Here is a 22,265-nt window from a genome sequence, read left to right as displayed (position 1 = left end):
TTGCTTTTCTCTAATACAACTTAAAAGAGTGATGAGAAAAAGCGGATGGAGAGAAGTTGAATGGCAGAATGGAAGGGTGGGAGAATAACTACATAGGGAGATGGGTGCAAAAGGAATGACAGCTGTGGAGGGGAGGCAATGGACTTACCCCGGAGCCCAAGGAGTTGGCCACGGTGGAGGACTACAGCTAGGCACAGGCAGGGAGTGGGAACACAGAGGGGCACGGGAAGTAACAGGCAGGATGGGAGAGAAGAAAAAGTTGATTACTGGGAGATAATTTGGAGGCAACAAAAATAGTATAAAACCTAGAGAAAACACCAGAGAAGTTCCTATGAGTTCAAACTAGCACTGTCTCGCTCACTTTGCTCTTTCCATATAGGGACAGATGTGGTATCTGAGGTGGGAGAGGGACCATGTTACAGGGATCCACTGCTACATTTTTAGTGAGATTTTCTTGCTTACCACATTTTTTACAAGAACACACCAAGATAAAACAATTGGTTTACAGCAGGGAAAAAGTTTAGTTTTAACTCAGAACAAGGACAGCAACCTTAAGACAGAATGGGCTTCAGAAAGGAACTCAGAAACAAGACCAAAGTTTCAACGCATGAACAGGACTGTGTCATTGCCCTCCTGTTGTCAACCACAGGCATATCCAGCTTCACTGCCTACAGAGGAGACCATCCCAAGCCTGATTTCCAGGAGGATTACAAGAAGTTTGCTCTTTTTACACAAGAGGTATTTGTTTCTCAGCTTTTCTGTGAGCATTGGTGAGACAGCAAACACTTGGCTGCTTTCTGTTGAAAGCAACTGCAATCAGCCTCAAATCCTATTTCCCCATGGTGATTTGGGTAAGACCTTCGAAATAAGATGCTGACAAACAGGTACAGAACAGGACAGTAAGAGCTTCAACCAAACTTCCATCTCCAGAGATTCACCTATTTACTTTTACTGCTGGGTCCCCTCACAGGCTGGATTTGGTGTAGGATACCTATTTCTACATGACTGATAAAGCTGAGCTCTAATCTGAGTAAATGGAGCTTTTCTAAGCTTACTTTCTGGAAAATACTGCTATGGAGACATTTACATTTTAGGCCAAAATGAGATTTCCAGGGAGATCTTCTTGGTGACTTCTCATTCCATGGCCTCCTTTTGGAGACTTAGTACAATTCTCAAAGCTCTGTTTCTCCTGTTTCACAGTAGCTACAGAATCAGTTCACATCACTCTATTCTGTCAAGGTTCAGGACTGCTCATACTCTGGGCTCTTCTCCCTGAACATGGCTAAGATTAAAGGGTGTCAAATGTCAGGAAAGCATTAGCCTGCCTGAACCGCCTGTCGTGCTGCACAAATAACACCTACAAGCTTCTTTTTTTCAGGGGGGATGCAGAAGTACTTTCAATAAATGTCACTTACTCTCAGTCAGGGGAATGGAGATGACAACACCGTTCCCGGTGCCCACCCAAAGGCGGTTGCCAGCAATGAGCAGGGCTGTGATCCGCACGAAGGAGAAGCCCAGCTTTCCAGTGCCTAGGAAGCATGAATGAGAGTTGGTGAGTCAGTGATGACGTGGAGCAAAGTCTGCTTTGGGCAAATTCTGTCTTGAGCTCAATAAGCAACAGACCCTCACCCAGCATTTTGCTGACGTAAGGCTCAATGTCGACATCCTGCAGATGTTGATGGCTGTGGGCGTGGTAGAGCCTCAGTGTGGAGTCCAGGCGGATGGAAACCCACACTCCATCTCCAATCCATGCTAGCTGTCGCACCTGGCTCTCCCGACGAGGATGGGCATCAAAGGATTTCTGAAATAGGTGAACCAACGTGAGTTCACAGAACTTCTGCCATTATCTATACTCCACATATACACATACTCAGTTTTCAACTGAGATCACTTGTTTGTGTTCCCAAGATCTTGGGGAAGCTGTGTTAATGCCAGCTGATCCCAGGAGTTTACTACTGTACACAAAAAATTCTTTGCTTGAGCAGCTGTATGGCAATTTTGCAGAGTTGATGGTCTTTTCAGACTACTTCAGGAGCAAGAACATTTAGATGCCAAGAGCCTTCAACGTACTTGATGGAAAAGGAAAATACAACTCCAAGAGAAATTCCAAAGATCAAATTGCTTTGGCTCTCTAAATGTGAACTTTAGATCCATCTCTTCCTCCCTCCTTGATTAAAATTATTTCAAGCATTCTCAGATTTGTACCAACACCACTGTTGTGATTTTCATCCAAAAGGCTCTAAACATTGTTTTTTTCTTTAGTGGGATCCCGGGGGTTTACTAACTGTACTGCTCCTTTGTGCTATAATGCCTACAGATAGAGAAGTATCAAATTATATGTGAAAAGTCACTGTAAAACAAACACCTATGTTTGGACAGTACATGGCCTTATAGACTCCCTAGTAAAGGCAAAGAAAATTGTCAGTTTAGACTTACTGATAGAATTATACTCTGCAAAGGGAGGAAGGAACAAATATCCCCTGGCAGGTTAGATCATAACATGACCCACACTGTTTGTTTTGGTCTTGCAGTCAGCAATGACAACCCAAAGGTTCTGAATTTCACACGCTGCAGCGGAGAACAGCTGTAAGAATAAATACACCACAAGTGTGTTCACGCATAGACACATATGTGCTCTCTTACCTCAATCTGCATTGTCTTCGGCTGTATAACATGGATTTTGTTCTTGTAGCCACACCAGACTCTATCATAGACCACAGCCATGCAACGGATGGAGTGGTGAGTGTGGCCAAGATCCATCAGGTGGTAATTACTGAGATCCCACTGACCATCTGAGGTGAAAAACAAGTGTGGAAAGATGCATCTCCTTCATGACATGTGAGCATACAACAGAATCCTCTCCCTTTCTAGATATATTTGGGTATACAGGCATAGCTGATACTCAAATGCTCAGTTTGCTAATGTCTGTGACCATCCCATGACTCCTGCTTGGGGCACAGTCTTACACTTATGAAACACACACCAATAAAGTTTAGTTTGATGTCTGACAGCTCTCAAATCAAGCCAATTTAAACATCCTTTATTGCAATGAAGTGAACAGGTTTCTCTAACAAGTACAACAAAACCAGTGGAAGAAGAGGGAAGACAGCTGAACAAGACTATGCAGAAACTTAAAAGGAAATTGGACATACAGTCTTTGTGGTGAAGCTTCCTCACATCACAGACCTACAAAACAATTCCCCCAAAATGTCAAGTCCAGGAGAAGGAATCAGATCTCCCTTCTCTCACTCTTATTTTTAACTAACCAGGCAGATATTGTGTCCCTCACAGACAGGAAGCCTCTTTGTCATGAGCTCAAGCCTGACCATTGACACATCAAAACTGTTCCATCAGAAATAACATAAAACTTCAAAGGCTGAATCAAAATTTGAATTGGTCAAGCCCAGAAATCTCTCTATGTCTGCTTGTTGAATGAGCTGTCACTCAATGAATAATTAAGTTATTTATATGCCAGCATTAGTCACACTTAGCAAATTCCCATGTGCTGTCAGATGTGAACATAGCTAAGAAACTGCTCAAGCCACAGGGAAACAAAACTCACAGCAGCGAAGAGGACCAGAAATTGAATTTACTAAGTGTACCTCAAACAACCGCGCAGCCTATGTATTCCTAAAAGTGTCACGTTTACTCCACATGTGCTACACAGCACATACACACATTTTTGTTCAGAAAAGCTCAGGAACTGGGGTTAAGAGTACACCTGAGATGGTTTAGGATAGCAATTATGTGTGTAACAGCTATGTGTTTTAACTCGGTGTTTGTACCCCAACAGCCAGCAACTTTCTCACCTCAGAAGAGCACTTAATCCACTGCCACACTTTCAGCCAAATTTTGTTTTCTCTATTACAGTGATTCTTACCTTCTCCCCGATGGAATATGGCTAGTGTTCCATCTGCCAGAGCAACCAGGACCCTCCCTTTCACATGCCTGAAATAACAGAATAGCAAATACATAAAAATGCTGTAGAAGTGAGGTACTCAAAAACTCTTCCTGCCATCCATACACATCATCTTTATATAGTTTCCAGAATTCCCAGTCAGTTTAGCACTGCAAGAACATCCTGCAAGAGATCACACCTCTTACCTTCACTGCAGTAATATCATCACATCTGTAATTTTCTGTTGAGGAAATTCTTCTACTTCACAACACAAAGACCATCACTTTCATCAAATTCCCCCTAATTTAGCCCTCAGTGAAATTTTGCCTTTCTCCTCCCCACTGATTTCCTCCTGATATTGCTAGTCATATATTCACTGAATCAGGTCAGGACAGCAACTGAGAAGAAAAATGGGTTGGGTATGAGGCTTTCCCATTACAAAAACCTTGGGAAACTTCTCTCACAAAACAAAGCACTTAGGAAAGCAAAGAAAAAAAATGTGGCTGCAACATCCTTGGAAGTGTTCAAAGCTGGGAATGTGGATGGGGCCGGGAGCAACGTTGTCTAGTGGGAGAGAGACATCCTTGCCCATGGCAGGGAGTTGAAACAAGAGCATCTTTAAGGTCCATTCCAAGCCAAACCATTCTGTGATTCTCTGTGTCTATGACAAAGAGCTGCTAACCCCCTCTAAAACATCACTGAGGTCCTGAACCTTTCTCCTCCAGGTCCCTTGGAACACACACTTACACCAGGCTCAGCACAGAGTCCTTCAGCTTTATTGAGTGCAGACACTTCTTCCAGTTGGACACAGCCGAGTGCACGTAAAGCCTGTGACAGAGGACAAATTGGGGAGAGTTAGCAGGGCCCGACACCTTCAGCCTGCCCAGGTTGGAGTCTTCCCTTGCTGATAGGAAAGGTGGAGGTGAGGTAACAAAGTGATGTTAAATTTCTGAGACTATGGTGAGCTGAGCAATGAAATGAGGAATGAAAACCTTCTCCAGAAATAAGCAGTGAATAAAAGGTGTGTGGACATGACAAATAGAGCCCAGAGCAGGAAGGTGACACAGAGATCTTGTGCCAGCCCCAGGGGAACACACCAGCCGTTCTGAGCTCCCAGCCACATGGTGGGGGCAGCACTGGTGCAGGTCCCAGCATCCTTGGTTGACTCCTGATCGGGCAGTGTTGTGCTGGGCTCCATCTTCAGCTGCCCATTCTCCCTAAGGAGGCAAAAGAACAGTGTTAGAGATTTAGCAGTAGCAGTGCACAGAATGCCCACCTAGGCCCACAGCCTGGCACTGACAGACAGGTATAGGCCCTCGAAGACACAAACCTCTTCCTTTTATTTGATAGTTTTCAACTGCAGATCTGCAATTTACAGTATTCCTTTCTCCTTCCCTTACAAAAAACAAACTTACTTCAAATCTACAGACCCTAACTGAGTGTTAAGCAAGACTATTACACAAACAACATTTTCTCTGTTCATTTCCAGCTGCAACAGAAACAACTTAGAATAACATGGGCATTCAGGAACAATTTGTATCCAAGACCTCCACTGCGTTCTTCAGGTCATCACATCCTCTTTGTTTGTCTTAAGAACTTTTGAGTGGTGAATATGCTTTCTTGGTTACTTTTACAGTATATCAGAGGTACTACTAGATCAATCAAATCAATCAAACAATCAATTAAATCAATCATAATTTCTACACATATCAGTAAGCTCCTTCTTATAAACATGAAGTGTACGTGTACTTTGGGAGATCTGCCTTAACCACAGGTCTAAATTCATAGTGAGAGGTCAAATATTTGCATTTTAACAGCCGACCCAGTCAGCTGCAGGCTGAGCCATGTCTGTTTCCATGCCATTTTTTTTTCTTCCCTGTTATCCCATCTGTAATACTGCTTGGGCACAAAACTGATAGAAGTCTGACATCCTATCAGAAGATCTGGCTGCTCCTCTTATCACAAAGCTTATGAAAACAGAACTGATCAGTAACAGAACAGGACCATTACTCTGACCCCAGCCCACCTACCCGTTCTGCCTGGGTGCCTGGCCTGGGACAGGGTCTGTGAACACGTGCTCAGTGAGGGGCCCAGGCCGGGCCTGCATCGGCTCTGCCTCGCTGGCACTGCTCTCTGGTACCTCTGTAGCCTCTGTTGCCTCCTCAGTAGACTGAGACTGGTTGATCTTCCCATTGCATACAGGAGCCACCTCACCTGGAAGACAATGAACAGTGTGAGACATGCTGAAGAATCAGTTGGTGAGTTAACTATATAGACATCAAGCTGTTCTTTAATTTATCTTTCCTTGCCAAACTCAATCAAGCCCTGACCCTGTGCCACAGACACAGAAGCTCATTCAGTATCTTCTGCCTGGATGGGAAACAGACACTATTTTGAAGTGAGGCTTAATCTGTGACTAGCACAGCACAGTATGGGAAGGGCTCCAGGGCTGTATCTCCAATATGGAGTCAGCAAGGGCAGCAGTATGATTTGCATGTGAGCTTAACTGGCTTCCCAAGACTCAGGGAACAAAGCAGTCAGAACAGCAGCACTGTCGCCCTGATTTTTTCAGCCTTCTGATGGTAATATTTTTGTACTGGAGTTTTTACACGTTGTAACATAAAGTAAATTGTTTTCACATTCCTCTCTGTGATAGACTCCTAGTTTGACCATTGGGGTTAGAGAGGTGTCAACCTCAAGGCCCAATCGCCAATCAAACTCCAAAAACTATATAAACCCAAATCCCAAATAAACGTCCTTCTTTTTCACTCTCACAACCTGACAGTGCCAATGTGGTTCTTTCATGTCCATCTGGTGACACAGCACCTGTAGCAGGGCAAACATCTCATATGCCCAAAATACTCTGCTGTATGACTCCCACAACCAGGCTGCAGCATGTGAATCAGAAAAAAGGAGGGCTCTAAGAAGAAATGTACCAAAAGGGCATTTGGTACTCCTGCATCATAACAAAATTCCGGATGCCTCTCAAGTGCTTAACTTGGGGACCGGAGGATGTGGCTGCGCTCATACAGGACTAGCTGTAATTGAAATGTCACTAAGTTTGACATTCCAAAACTTACTCTGTCCCTTGTCCAGCACAGGTGTGTCCCCACGTGAGGAACAGTTGCTTCGTGGCACATTGCAGCGGGTTGCACAGCCCACCAGTGTGATCCCTGCCAAGACACCATCTGCTCCAGCTGACTCTTCGGTATTCACATCTCCCTCCAGGAAGATCTCACCTGGGGGATAGTCACTCTCACTGGCCGCTGAAGGGCAAAGAACAGGTTCCCATGTAAATCAAGCAGTCACTGCTAATTTAATGTAGCTGTACTCCTGAGGTCACCCTAATGATGGCAGATTCTGATCCTTGGGGTTCACCACAGCACCCATCAGCAGCCTGATCCACAGCAGAACTCCTCATCCCTAGCATCAGTATCCAAGGAGCTACGGAGCCCTTCCATGCCAGACAAGGCTCACCCTTGCTTCCAAAAAACACCCTTTGTGTACCAAAGGAATGACTTACTGAACACTGAACAGGGAGGGATCTCCACAGAAAGGTTCTACAGGAAGGCAACATCTGGGTTATGATTTTGGGGAGCAATTACAAACACAACAAAGCCCAGGGGTTAGTTCCCAAGTGAGAATGTCTGTTACTCCTCGGTGGAGCAGGTGACCCTGTGCAGACCCCAGCCTGGGCCACACTCACCGGGGATGCTGGAGATGCAGAGCACATGAGCGTTGCAGACAGTGAACTGGTCCACCACTGTGCCAGGCTGGTTGGCATCAATAATCACGACTTTACTGGTTGACAGCGTGCTAGTAAGGATCCAGACACGGCTGGATGTGGCATCCATCTCATGGAGCTCCTTTGCCTTCAGCAGAGCAGACACACATGGGTATGATCAGCACTCCTCTTGGATCAACCTGAGCCTAACAGTGCTTGGCAACATTTACATATGGTATCATTTATTTTAAATGATATATTCTATTCTACAGTAGAACTGTAAGAATTTTTTTTCTCTTGAATGTAATTGTATTATCAGTTATATTTTAATTTTTATTAATTTGATTCCATTCATGTTGCTGCACTAGTTTCCAGAGCACTGGCCAAACAGCCTGTCTGACTCCTTAGGGCAAGAGCAATTTGGCCACTAATTTTTCTGTTGAGATGTCTGACAAATGTATCACTGAATATTCAGTAATCCAGAATGCCATGAGCCTGGGACGCCCCCTGCTGATCAGCTTAAGCAAGCTGGTCTCAGGGAGAGTATATGGCAGCAGTGTAAGACAGGTGTGGAGAAAAACTCTACAAACCAGGCAGCATAAAATATTGTATTATTATCTGCAAATTACGGCTTGGTCCTTTAAATAGGAAAAAAACAAAAAATCACTTAAGACTACAAAAAACCAGAACTGGAATAAATCTCAAGAGGCCCAAATGGACTCATAGACTTTTTTTTTTTTTTAACAAAGCTTTGCCTGAATGTATTTTTTATTTTTTTAATTTACAATGATGAAGGCTAGATAATCTTCCTAGCAACCTCATCAAGAATTTACTTGGCCCTATTAATTAGGATTTTATTCAAAATTCCAAACATTTCAAAAGGAATAGTTGGAAAACTTTATACTGGATGATTTGTCCAAAATCGTACCATAAAGTTACAGAAGAGCCAGCACACTACAGCACTGCCCCACAAGTACAAGAGCATTTTAAGGCATAGTACAAGGGCACTGAGAAAGAGAGAATGGTAGGGACGAAATGAGAAAAAACATTGGAGGAAAACCCATCCATTTTATTTTCTGACCTTTTTTTTCTCAGGAGATGTATGGTTACTTTTGTTGTTCTCGCCTTCCACTTCCCTATCACAGGTGAGGGGATCATGCCCAGGATCTAGTTTCTGCCCATTCCCAGGCTCCTGTTCCAAAGGTCTCCATCCTGAGAGATTGACTCCAGCTGCACACCACAGCTAAGAAACAGAAGAAGGAATCTGAACTAAGAATTCTGCAGGCTCCTTGGTCTCTTTGAATTTAGGTACCTTTGTGGAGAACTGTCAAATGTCAAACATCTAAAACATTTAGTTGGAAAACACCAGATCTTGATGATTTCTACTAGAAGATATCCACTTTGATGGAGGTAAGACAGAGGATATCTGTACCCAGCAATATCACTTCGCTTTTTAGTCACTGCAGCAAAGCAAGCTAGGACATGGCAGATGTTTAGGGTGTTCAAACTGACAGAAGTCAGGTTAAATGAGGTATTAGAAAGAGATTCTTCCCTGTGAGGGTGTAAAGCTAGTGAGGCCCTTTTACAGGTTAGCCTGTAGCTGCCCCAGCTCTGGAAGTGTGGAAAAAGTCTGCTGGTTTAGGTCCCACATAAGCAGTTTTCTGAAATCAAATCCAGCTAACCTCCTATGAATTACTTCCACAGAGCTTTTTAAGAGAATGTTTGGAACAGAACTACAGAAATAAATACTACATTTATGCAAAACCTTAAGGGAAAGATGCTGCACCAAATGTTATCTAAAGATCACACCTAGAACCTTCTAGAAACAACAACATAAAAAATTTCTTACAATGTAACCATCAGGATGATGTCTAAAAAATATCTCTGAGTGAAGTAATGACAAATTGGGTATTTCAAAACAACCCGTTACAGCAGGTAAGTCTACCACCTGCACAGATGACCACCTATGCCCAACTGCAATTCTAGTCAAAACATTCTAGTATTAATAGATGTGACATCACAAAAATCTACTCCAGATAATACTAGCCTGCTACCAATGAGTTCTGGTCAACAGTAGAATCTAAGGAGTGATGAAATGTGTTTTGACTTTCACTTGGTCATTTTCGTGATTTTTTGTATCAGTTTCCATTACACCCTGAGGAGTCTTAGCAAAAGCATTAGAAGCATAAAATGTTGCTGTTGTTGATGAATTGTCTCAAAAAAGCAAAAGATGTCAGAGAGCAGCAAGGGATCTAGCAACCAGAACCAGATGAGAATTTTGTCCTAAAATACGTTTTCCTACATTCACTACAAACCATCATTCAAAAAAAAAAAAAAAAAGGAAGTGGAAATTTGGAATACATAATGTCAAAAGAATACAGATTGTTGTAAAAACTGTAGGTTTAGTGACCCAAATTCTTTGCTTATTTCATGTCCCCTTTCTGGATTGCATGGCAAGCAGACACAACATACCTTCATAGTTGGGTCCTTCTCTACTAGTGGGCGACAATACACAGGCACAGGGACATTTTTCATGCGAGTGTCTTCCTGACCACCATTGGGACTCAGCTAGGGGAAGAAAAGACAAAAAAGACAGTAAAAAAGACAAAAGCTTCAAATGCTGTGATATGGCAAGAGAGATGGAATCAATGTGGCAGAACCAACCAGAGGTGGCTGCTGCTGAGGCTTCCTTCCTGTGTGAAACAGAATCCTTAAGGGGAGAGGAGCAGCACACCCAAGACACCATCTCACAATCATCAGTGCCCCAGTGACGGCCAACAGAGGCTACACATTGCTCTGCTGAGAGAGAAAGTATGCTCCCTGCAAAGAGTCAGGACACTAGCCTTCCCCTCCATCATGAGTTGGACTTCATGATCATAAAAGGTCTTTTCCAAAATAATTGATCCTATGGCCTGAAACCTCCAAGCCATGCTGCCAACCTCCTCCCTTTCAGGGGGTCTCTGACCAGTTAAATATGTCATAAGCCAACAAATGAGGCTGACGTTTAATTTTGTGTTACTGATGGGAAGAATTGGGCATAAACTGCATTTGTTTTTCATCCTAAATGACTGTTTAAGTTTTTAGAGTATAAATGAAATAACTAATGTTTCAGCCCAATTATAACAAAATTTTTATTTTTTTTTTTAGTAACTGGACTCTAGTTTGGGGTACTTTTGGTTTAGGGTACTTTTCAGTTTCAGTACTTTCATGCAGAGGAATGCCTCTCCATTGAACTCTGGTGGAGATACACAGAGCATTAATTTGCTCTGTTCCTACAATTATCATACAAACAAAACATGCACATGGTACCTCTTAAACATTTTATGACTAAAGTCCTTAGTTAATGACTCAAGTCACCTTCCACTCAGCCCATCCAGAACATGGTCCCTACCTGCTTGTACTTGGCTGGGAGGCTCCAGCCACAGGCCTGCAACCGCCCATCGTCATTCCGCACGTGCTCCCGGACCTGCCGGTACTGCTCTCGCTTCTGCTCGCGGCGCGCCGAGGACGTGCAGTCACTGAGGAGAGAGAGAAGCACAGCATCACCCAGCTGATGGTTAGAGAGCGCAGCTGAGGGTGAAGGAAGTGTGGCCAGCAGGGGGCAGGCAAACACAGCAAACCAAATCGAGCTGTGAAAATAGATGTAGGGAATCTGACAGAAACACTCTGTTGAGAAGCAGACACAGGAGTTCTGATCTGTCGCCTGAGCAATGCTGCAAGCCAAATCATTGTCATCACCTCTTATGATGTTTCAAGAGCCCTTCAGAAACGGAATAATCCTTCTGTAAAACCTATCTTGGAGACCACACCAATTTTCACTGAGCTGTTACAATTTACTAATCTAGTGTCTCCACTGGGAAGGTATTTTCAGTCCTTTCCCTCCTCATTATAGTCAACTATGGATTTTTCTGTCCATTTTTAAGCTTTCCTCTCTGACAAGGAAAATGTGCACTAACTGCCGGTTCCAACAGGACAACTCCAGCTTTGCACTAGCAAAGGTTAAACCAAAAATTGATCTGTGAGCTTTTAGACATGTTTGTCAGCTCCAGCCCTCAAAAGATTTTTAAAGTATCATTCTGAGGTACAAGCAACATCAGCAGAAAAATTAAATCCTGTGGGCAGCCCCATTATGTAATGAAGTACTCAGACACCACAGTATGACTGTGAGATGTTATCAGAGAAAAAGATGGAATAAGGGCAGTGAGTATGTAAAATGTTTAAATTTACCCTTCCACAAGATCTGGTGTCTTTTCAACAAATCATTTTTATTGCAGAAGTTATCCTACTTAACCACTACATTCTCCTGCGTCCTTCCATAAAAAAAACTCATGTGCAACCACACAACCTTTTCAATGGCAGAATATGTTGTGAAGCCATGTAAAGCACTGAAGACTTTTCTTCCTTCATGTCAGCAACACAAAGAATTTGGGCAAGACTGTAGTAGTGATACCCAGAGGCTCATTTTTACCATGGTTAAGATTAAAACCAAGCACTGGAACTTCAATGTGCTCTGGAGAGAACTTTTCTTCACTTAAACCCCTTGCCAAAAGGGTTGTGCAGACATTCCTTCCCTTTGCCCTGCTGCCATCACGCTTCACCACAAAAACCCTCCATCATTCCATCTCAGTCTGCAAATACAAAGGCAGAACTAGAGTGGGGCCAACTAGAGCTCCAGTGGTCCTTGCTGAGACGATCCATCATGGCCTGGAAACCCATGGGTAGTGTATGTTTGGGAGGACAAGGTTTGCCGAACCCATCCAATAGTAACTGATGAGCGAAAGCTCAGGGACACAGACTATTTCCAAAGTGGAAAACAGCTTATTTCAAACAGTGCTGCACTTTGAGAGAACTGCGGGGGAACCTGGCTTGGCACACAGCCTTGCAACTCACTCGTCAGGGAAGAACTCGAGGGTGCGGCTACCGGAGGAGATCTGGCACATGGTGTGGCTGCGCCGCTGGCTGAATCCTGCCGTGGTGGGAGACTTGTAGTGGATATTCACAGAGGGGTAGGTCCTCTTTGCTGGGGGAGGACTGGAGGAAGAGCTGAACAGACGACTGAAGCTAGGGACAGAAAAAGGCCAACAAGTAAGAGAAAAGATGCCTAGGGAGACACTATAGATACACAAAAGGGGAAGCAAGAGGTTGGGATCAAAGGCTGAAAGCCTGTCACAAAAACTGCTCTACTTTAAACCCAGACCTACATCCTTGATTTGACTGGCATAAGGTGTTTTTAGCTTCCAGAAATAGGTACCTATTACAACTGACTGTGCATGTAGAAAGTTTCCATTCCAGGATACTCACGACCTTTTACAACTTGTGAAACAAAATTAATGCGCATGGTCAGATCTGATTTTAATTTCACTAAGGACAAAGGAAGCCCTTGAAGGCAAAAGGGTTAAGCCAACAACAGCTCTATCTGACATTAACGTTAGCGTTTACTAAGTTGCTGTCTGATGTAGAAATGGCAACACTCCCCCTTTTCTTAATTTGTAGGAACCACCAAAGAACTTACAACTGCCAAATGGTGGATTTCTTCTTCTCCTGGACGGATGGGTGCTCACGGGAAGCTCTATGGACAAACATAGCAGAACCAAGTTAATTTCTGCATCTCTGCCAAGCATCAGGTCATTGCTATCAAGGAAGCTATGTCAAAAGTCAGAATTCATTTTAACGTGTTTCAAAAGCCACCAGGGAAGGGGACATGCACTGGTCTTCAATGGAAGCACACCCAACCACTTTAAGTATCAAGGCTAACGTGAAAGGCAAGTAAGTGTGTTTAACATGAAGTTTTATCAGCTCTCTGTAACACTGTCTGCCACAGACAGTGTGGGAACTACAGCCCCCAGCATCAGAGTCACTTCAAGCCAAACCATTTAGAACTCATAAATCAGAAGCAATACTCCTCCCTAGAGCTTCTCCCAGCTTAAGCACAGAAGAAACAAGCAAGACAAACAACTGTACAATGTCTCCATATATCAGTGGCAACACGAGATTTGCAGCCCAGGTTCAGAAACAGGAGAGAAAGAATTGGTATTAGGAGAGAAGCATCTACAGTCTGGAAAACTCCCAGTACTTCTCAACCTTATGTTGGTAGGGGTTGCATTGATCACAAGGTAAAACATTAAGCTTCTGTCCTAAACAGGGACATTACCCAACACCCAGCTTCACCTGATCATCTCTGTCCACCTAACAGCCTCCTGGAGCTCCATCAGCCTCTCCTTGTACTGGTTGCGCTCCATCAGGACGCGGGCCATCTCCACACGGGTGAAACGCCGGCGCTGGGCAATGGGAATGTTGTCCTGCAGAGGGGAGGAGCACTGCTTCAGCCAACAAAAGATGGAATGGGATTGAGGTTAGTACCGGGTAAGTCAGGGGACAGACACATATTTGTTAGTTCTTCTCCTGTCCTGCTTGATTTCACCCCCCTTTCTCCATAGGAGGAGCTAATTCAGACAGTGAACTCCAAAATATGGCCATGGACCTCTGGGTGTTTGGCAAACCCAGGGAAATTAGAATGAGAATCACCACCAACTTGAACACATAGCCCTCACATACATGCACCCCAGTGTGGGACTATTGCCACAAAGGTGCTTTGAGTCTGCAAGGAATGGTAAGAATTGACAGTGGTCTGTTTGTCCAGAAATTTGGAAACCAAAGTTTGAATTCAGTAGCAAAGCTAGTCACAAGCAGCAGAGAGCACCACATAATATCATCTGCCCCCTCAGGAGAACTGGAAGAAAGTACTCTGTTAGTACAGGTGGATAAAGATAGGATACAGGGAATTTAAGAAATGCCTTTTCCTCTTTGGTGACACAACTTGACCTTCCAATGAAGGCACAGGCAGCTTTGGGTTGGGAACAACAGGATTGAAAGTCTGTTTGTCTCTTTTGAAGAGTGGAAAATGAGAACAACATGATTAAGTCACAGAAAATATCAGCCCAAATGAAAGACTACAAGGGTTTTGGAAACTCCTTACTAGGAGGTGGCACAGGTGTGCTAGACTGTGGCAATTCCCAACCTCAGTCTGGCAGGTAAGTGCTGCTGAGAGCTGGAACAGCACAAATTAACCAAGTCACTCTAGCCTCCCTGGACTTAAAATCAAATCTGCATGACTAGTCAAAACAAGAACTGTATAAACAAAAAGGAATTTATCAATTATTTTTTTTTAATTAAAAAAAGAACCAGACTTCCTGTCCGTTCAGCTGAAAACAAATCCAACTCTCTTCAACAACTCATGAGCACAACTTGAAAATATTCCCATCTACTTCAATTTTCAACAGACCAAGTTCACGCCAATTAAGTCAAGTGATTTAGGCTAAAACTGAACTTGCTCTGATACCTTGTGTAAGAAAGAAAACAGTAACACTAAAAAGCAACATATTGAATTCCCTGCCCTAGCAGGGATATTTACAAGGAAAATCGTATAACTGCTTGATTTGCCTTTTTTTTTCAGCTACAGTTGGTCTTTGTTGAAAAGGCTCTATCCCAGCCAAAATGGTTTCAAGAGCTGTCCTAGAAGAACAGCCCACGAGGCTTCTCTGCTTGTACCTTGTAATAAGCAGTACTGGCTTATGGGAAAGAATTAACAAGAAAAACGCAGCACTAAGACATGGTGGTAGTCACTGTTGCAAAGCTGGCTGTGTAAGCATAATGTCCTCACAGCTCCATCTTCACTGCCAACATGGGGACAGGCTTTTCTGGAGAAGCCTGACAGTCGTAACATCCTGAGAGAATCCCCACTGCACACAAGATTTTAATTCTAAATTAGGATGATATTGAGCAGGACAGTGCTCTAGCACCCAGCTACAGAAACTACATCCTGCACAGTGGTACTGCCACTGGGTCAGCTGCTCTTCTGTGCCAGATTCTGGTTTGAAAGTTGTATAAAGGGATTCCATGCTCATCAGCCACAACCCATTCACCACCCTTGCCCTCATTGCTAACAAAGGCACATCAATCTGCATCTCAGAATACATGAAGCAATACATGAATACATGTATACATCTCGTATACATGAAGCAATATAGGTAAGTAAATCAACCCCCTTTCCCCGCAGGCATTTTAGTAATGTCATATACCAATTCTGTACAGAGATAGCTGCTTACATCCTCCACCTCCTCTTTGGGCTCTCGTCGGGCAACAATTGCTTCAGATTTCACTCTAGGAAACAGGAAAGAAGAGATCAAAACAGGAAGTGACACCATGGCTGGCTTTGGGAAGAGAACCAGCTATGGGAAGTCTGGCTGCATCCATCACAAGGGAGCAATCTCAAACCATGCGTTCCAAGTGTACAAATTCTGAAATGCTTCTCTGGCATTTTCTCTCCCTCTTTCAGCACATTACTCTGAACAGCTGCACCGACCTCACCCCATTTTTTTTCAAACAATTGTTGTGAGCACTAAAATACTGACTGCTGGAAGAATTCAGCCAGTTTCTATTTCTGAATTAGCATCTACATTCAAATATTTGACACTCAAATATTTTATGAGAACTGAGCCATTTTCAACAAGGAAAATGCTGGCTTAAAATGCTCCTGCTGGACTGCTTCTGGTTGCAATAGATTCTCTCATTCTTTGTGATTCAATACAGTGAAAAAAGACCCTAATGTGAAGAACAGTTTGCCAAAATGGTAAAGAACACCAAATCCTGATAAAAAATACTGAAAGTATTTAAGTGAGTCCTTTCAATTTCTTTGAACTCCTACTTTATGAGGCATTACAAAACACATTTAAAAAATCTCCCTGCTTGCAAGACTACTTTAATTTCTCAACAACAAAGAGACAGGTCTGTGTTACTGTTGGTGATTCTGAGCTCACACTACAGAACCTCCTAGATTCCAGATAGGGAACAAACCCTGTCTTTTGGCCTGAGCACCTCAAGTCATGCACAGCCAGCCACAATTGAACTGTTCTGCCTCCGTGAGGCAGCTTTGCACGTATGGATGTGAAACCATCCAGGCTTTGCTGGGCAGTTGGGCTTAGTTTCTCTAGTTTGACAGGAAGATAAAAAGTGGCATCATCCTGTATCAGACTTTAGAATCTCTTTTGCCTCTTCTCACTCTTAACATGAGCAATGAAACAATTACCGATATAGGCATTTAAATATTCCTTGTGCAACTCTGTATGAGCTTTCAGTAAATGAATGGGCATCCACTTCTCTCAGAGCTATCCTGGCTGCTAGGAGGATCAAGCTCTTGGCAGTTTCCTTCAAAACTACTGGTTTTGAAATTCCCTTTCTTTGAGTGGTTTTGGTTGTTTTCGTTGGTTGGCTTTTAATTACAAATTTAAACCCTTAATGTTTCACTCAAGGGAGACTGGGTTTGGAGCTGCTGCTTCAGAGTCCTAATCCTGCCTTGTTGTGCTCTCTAAAGTACCTCTGAATGCCAATGTTAATCCCATGAGTGAAACAGAGTAAAGCAGAGGAGGTGAGTTTACTGCTCCTCACTTCCTTGCGGCAGGGGGGTAAATCACTCACCTCTTTAGCTCCTCCTCCAGCTCCTTGACTCTGGCTTCTATTTTGGCTTTGGCCTGCTTTGTTGCTTCCAGTTCTCCCTTCAGCACCTCCTGCTCCCCAGACAGCTGGTCCACCTTGGCAATCAAATCATTCTTCACAACGTTCAAAGCATTTCTTGAAGGTGTGAAAGGGACAATAAGCAAAAATGCCCAAAACCAGCAGCTGTCCATAAAAGAGATCTTTAACTAAAGCCACAGACACTACAAGGAGAGTTGAAATAAATGTGTTTAGCAATTCAGTCCAGCTAAGACTCAAGGGAAATTAAACTTTGGGAAGATGGAGCTGCAGAAGAACAGAGAAATCACCATAATTTTTCAGGATGAGGTTTGTTCATTCCGGTATCCTGACTAACAAATGAACCTCTCCTTCTGAAGATGGCAGAACACTGCAGAAGACATGTAGAGCAACCTATCTATTTTTGACAGAATCACAGTCTGAAATACACCTTTCAGAACTCCTGTCATCTGCAATTGAGGATAATTACAGATGATGGCAATAGAAATAACGCATTTCCAATCAGCTCCAAAACATCCCAATTTTATAAAACCAGTAGCTTCCCATCACAGTAGGTTCTCCAGCTCTCCCCTGAGAGTACTCTGCCTTCCTCTTCCCAGCTCTTCAGCTTTAACAGATGGTTTGCCAGCTTTTCTCAAAAACCAACTCCACTAAATTGTCTGCTTCACCTCCATCAACTACAAAATTGTTTGAGAACTCAACAGTGACAATCTTCTTTTCCCTAATAACAAACCTTGCAAATAAAACCTTATTAACAGCAACATCCTCACAGAGCTCAGACCAACACATTGGATTCCCACTGAAAATGTAAAGCTTGCAACTGATCTCAGACGACTCAGATGATCAGGCCCTACCAGCACATGCCTAGGGGCTTCATCCAAGTGCCTGAAGAAAGGAGACAGTTAGGAAACAGCTCAGGAGAGCAATTCTTCTTCTACAAGTGAAGGAACAAGTATTCAGGACAACCAGTTAGATAAACAAGTGAGGCACGAGTTCTGGCCAAGACCAACTCCAAGGTGACATCTCATTTATAACCAGGCAGGTAGGTCAGAGCATGCAACAGTTCCTTACTTGGTCTCCAGCAGCTGAGAGTTCTCCAACAGCAGATTGCCCACTTCTTTGCCCATTCCTGAAAAGAAAGGCCAGGCAGTTTTCACCTGCTCTCCTAGAAACATGCAGTTTTTGTGGCACTGCCTAACTTATGCTTGAGGAAAAGAAATCACTTTGGTTAGGCTTCCCTAGATTCCTGTGTCCTCTGTAGAGACTGAAGCGTCTCTAGCTGAATGACCAAACAGCACCAGCAAAGATACCCATGTGTCCTGCAGAGAACCCAAATTCAGACCTAGCTACTCACCCCAACCTTCAAAGACCTCTTTGAGAGGGACAGAGGGGAGAGCTTCACTAACACCAATCAGGGAAGTCGAGGCAGTAACTCCTGGTTCAGCCATAAGCTATTGCAAACGTTTTTTATAATTTCTCACACAGAATGAAGGTAGAGTTTATGGGTTTTTCACAGAGGATAGCAGAACTGTCCAAACTGCTGTCCTGATCTGCACACTAGTGATTTTCTTCCTTTCTTGGTATAAGCCAAATTTTCTGTTTGCATGATTTGGGATCACAGTTGTGACGAGTTTCATGAACATGAAGGGCTTCCCCATTATTGACCTTCTGCCAAAGTAATTTTAGTAGGACCGCAGATTGTCCCTTGCTATATCTATATCTTGCTAACTCTAATAGCGTTCTCACAGATGTTTAACATGTGACGTTTTGGTTTCACTACTTCAGACTCACACTCAACACCTACGGCAGACACTGCACTTGCACTTGGGCATCCATGTACAGCTGGAATCTGCACACTGGTTTACAAGAACATCGATGCATCTGGGGCTAAGAGTGAAGGTCGAATTCAGTATTTCATAAAAAAAATGAAATTTAGGGACCAAAAGCACATCTGGATTGTTTCCCATTGCCAGGGACTTGCTGAGTCCCAGGGTCAGCCTCTGTCTTATAGTGAGGAACAGAGGCCACTTGAGAGCTGAAGGCACAGAGGCCTCTCTCCCTGCTGGAGGACAGTGCTGAGGGGTGCAGCTTGTATCTCACCACAGGTCTCAGAGCATGAAGAAGTCTCCCCATAATCAGTATTTGTTCTGCCCTCTGAACCCTCTCTTCCTTCACAGCAAAGACATCAACAGTCTTCATGATATGTCATTTGCTGATTAATATTAGCAGAAAATAAAAACAACATAAACTTGAATTAAATGGGAGTTAGAGGAACATGGCAGTGCATGAGAAACGAGAACACACCACAACACTCCAACACACAGATCCTCTTCCCACAGTTAAATGGGATGAATTTATGATGGCAAAAACAAATTCCAGCAAGAATGAGTAAGAAGCAGCATTTTCAAAGGACTTTTGAAAAATTAGTGATGGATAATTAATCACTTTGATGTTTCAGGCAATGTGTGTCAGAGAATATTCCAGCATCACAGAAATGGGCAACACTAACTGCAATGCAAACTACAGTGTATTCTGGGTTAGTAGGGTAAAGGATCTATACCCCCTTTTTTTTTTTTTGTGGCATGCTGCATGTAGGTCAGAAGACCCAGAAGTCTTCTGTTTATTAAATTCTCTTCTTGCTCATTTTTAGTGATTCTACAAACAACCAATTACATATTTAGCCTGTAAGGCATTAAATTGGCACAAGAATATTAAAGGTGAAGAACATCTAGGGAAAAGCTCATCCCCATCTTTTTTGGATTAAATCTTTTTCCTTCATATTCTGGAGTCATACATCCCTCTCTGCAGTTGTTTTTGGGAGAGAAAGAAATTCTGGGGAAGAGGGTGAGCTATCTTGCCAGAACTAAAGGCCACACAGCATTCTATCAGTATCCTTCACCACAGTTTCTACTTGTGTGTGATGCAGTGACGGCCCAATGCCTTAACCACCTAGAGGTCAGAAAGGCTCCTCTGGCAATAAAGGAGGAAGCCTCCCAGAGCCATGGAATGGCACTACAAGATCATCATGCACAGGCTGTAATGGGACAGCTCTGCTCATGGGAAGAAAACCTGCAATGTGGAGATACTATAAGGAGACCTCTTCAACCCTCTGGGGTGTGGAGCAATGGGATGTACGGTGTGGGCAGAGCCCTCTCCAGCAGAGCACCTACACTATCTTTCTTCCACAGCCAGGCAAACAGTGTGAAGCATCAAAGCGGATAATCAACGAGAATCCCCAAACCACCTCTACAGTGCAGCTGCATCCTGCTTCTTGGAGAGGTGCTGCCATCACCACAAAAAACCAAACCAAGGTGATGCAAGACATATGGACAGATGATGAGTGGATGAAAAGAATGCAGAAAAAAATGCACATTAAAAAAGAAAGAAAAGAAAAGAAAAAAAGTAAAAAGGCCTTCGCCTTACCAAAGAAATCATCCCGTACTATGAGAGCCATCCCATACGAGAAAGGGAACAGAAAGAAATGGGGACAAAGGGGAAGAAAGGAAGAGAAAAACAGCAGCCATTAAGTACCAGTCTGTAAACAGCAAACAGAGCAGCTCATCAGCACATGTACAGTGTGTGGTGCCAGCACATGTGATGCTTGGTAGAAAGTTATCTTGTTCTGCTTCAGTCTGACTTAACAGGGACTTTATCTTAGAGTGTCACAGAATGGTTTGGGTTGAAAAACACCTTTAAAACTCATCCATTTCGAGTCCTCTGCCATGGGCAGGGACACCTCCCACTAGACCACGTTTCTCTAAGCCCCATCGAAACCTGGCTTTGAACACTCGCAGGGACGAAGCAGCCACAGCTTTTCTGGGGAACCTGTGCCAGGGCCTTACCACCCTAATTGCAAAAAACATTTTTCTTATATCTAATCTAAATCTCCCCATTTCTGTTTAAAAACATCAACCCTTGTCCTATCACAACTGATGTCAGGACAAGCTTGAGATCTGCTTCCTTCACCTTCATCATTTTCCCTGTATGATACATCCTTGAGTTTCCCACAACAAAGGCAGGTCAATAGACATTATGAACAGGGTGAAGGAAGGACAGTACCAAGGGGAAAAAAACAAAAGTGGGGCTGAATATCAAAGATTTCTGGCCTAAAAAGGCCCAAAAGCACTGCCACACTGCAACACACTCCAACCTAACTTCAGTGGGAGATTTTCTGAGGAATGTTCACAAAAAATGTGGCTTACAGTAAAACCAGTTTGAATGAAAAGAAGGGATGATACCATCCCTTTCTTGGTACCATCACAGAGCCCGCAGTGAGCGATGCTGGTCACAGGGATGCGGCACAGCTTGTTGGTGTGTCACACTATCACAGCTGCCAGGTCACCATCTTTACTACATGGCAAGTTTTACCCAGTTTGCACTGTAATCAAGAGAGAGTCCCTTGACTTCAACTGAAATTGCATTAGGGCCCAAGTGTTTTACAAGCAGGTGCAAACCTGATGGCAGAGCATGACCTTAGGGCAGCAAGCAGCCTCTCCCAACAAAGGACAGAGCTATCACACAACTCCTGAGACAGAAATGCAAAGTTTCCACCAAAGACAGAGGCTTTGCCACTGAACCTATCACAAAAGCGCCTTTAATGTCACTATCACAATAACCAAAGGGGGTTGGTTTGTACCAGGTAACCTCCCACAGCCACTGGCACATGGAGGGACTCCTTACAGCAAAGGCCATGGAGAGGACAATAGGACCCTCACTCATTCTGTGCGCACCCAAGCTCTGCTACAAGCACCCTTCCTGGCAGAAAAAAAGCCTTTTGAGCCCCAAGACCTCAAGTGACAGGCTAGTGTGATACTGTGGAGCCTGCCAACAGCCACGCAAGAGAAAGCGGGTTGAAAGGTAGCAGGAACATGAGCAGAGCAGGGACCTCCTGCTGCAGGGACCCACCAGTGTGAGGCAACCAAGCAAGGCAAGGTGGAAGAAGTCTGCAAAGCCAACCGTGTTTGGACAAGAGCAGGGGAGTATCACACGTGTATACCACATCATCCGACCTCAACCAGAAAAAAAGAAACAAGGAGAACTGAGCAGAAGATACACACCTGAGAACTCCCCTATGCGCCATGTCCAGCGAAGCACAGAGAGACAAGGGAAAAAGGA

At 43.7% G+C, this 22,265-nt stretch overlaps 1 protein-coding gene across 13 annotated transcripts in view; it reads right to left on the bottom strand.

Annotated features, from left to right (window-relative positions):
* Positions 1-22,265, bottom strand: part of MAPK8IP3 (mitogen-activated protein kinase 8 interacting protein 3) — a gene marked incomplete at its 5' end in the record, with an annotated part of 50,713 nt that overhangs the window by 4,095 nt on the left and 24,353 nt on the right. For 4 of the 13 annotated variants that reach the window (XM_083872600.1, XM_083872606.1, XM_083872602.1 and 1 more), the window contains 20 exons: positions 149-187; positions 1,416-1,529; positions 1,630-1,801; positions 2,644-2,792; positions 3,881-3,948; positions 4,646-4,726; positions 4,996-5,115; positions 5,929-6,112; positions 6,979-7,164; positions 7,605-7,770; positions 8,704-8,865; positions 10,095-10,190; positions 11,014-11,140; positions 12,513-12,683; positions 13,135-13,191; positions 13,791-13,942; positions 15,701-15,782; positions 17,097-17,249; positions 18,222-18,279; positions 22,208-22,219. In XM_083872600.1, the coding sequence (XP_083728726.1) occupies positions 149-187; positions 1,416-1,529; positions 1,630-1,801; positions 2,644-2,792; positions 3,881-3,948; positions 4,646-4,726; positions 4,996-5,115; positions 5,929-6,112; positions 6,979-7,164; positions 7,605-7,770; positions 8,704-8,865; positions 10,095-10,190; positions 11,014-11,140; positions 12,513-12,683; positions 13,135-13,191; positions 13,791-13,942; positions 15,701-15,782; positions 17,097-17,249; positions 18,222-18,279; positions 22,208-22,219 (2,349 nt within the window). The remainder of the gene's footprint in view (positions 1-148; positions 188-1,415; positions 1,530-1,629; positions 1,802-2,643; positions 2,793-3,880; positions 3,949-4,645; positions 4,727-4,995; positions 5,116-5,928; positions 6,113-6,978; positions 7,165-7,604; positions 7,771-8,703; positions 8,866-10,094; positions 10,191-11,013; positions 11,141-12,512; positions 12,684-13,134; positions 13,192-13,790; positions 13,943-15,700; positions 15,783-17,096; positions 17,250-18,221; positions 18,280-22,207; positions 22,220-22,265) is intronic. The other 9 variants (XM_083872611.1, XM_083872608.1, XM_083872605.1 and 6 more) reach the window with 8 other exon arrangements.

This window comes from Zosterops lateralis (genome assembly GCF_965231275.1).
Source record: "Zosterops lateralis genome assembly, chromosome: 15".
Lineage (NCBI taxonomy): Eukaryota > Metazoa > Chordata > Aves > Passeriformes > Zosteropidae > Zosterops > Zosterops lateralis.
The sequence above is the reverse complement of the archived record's forward strand: the minus strand, read 5'-3'. Positions and strand labels throughout refer to the sequence as shown.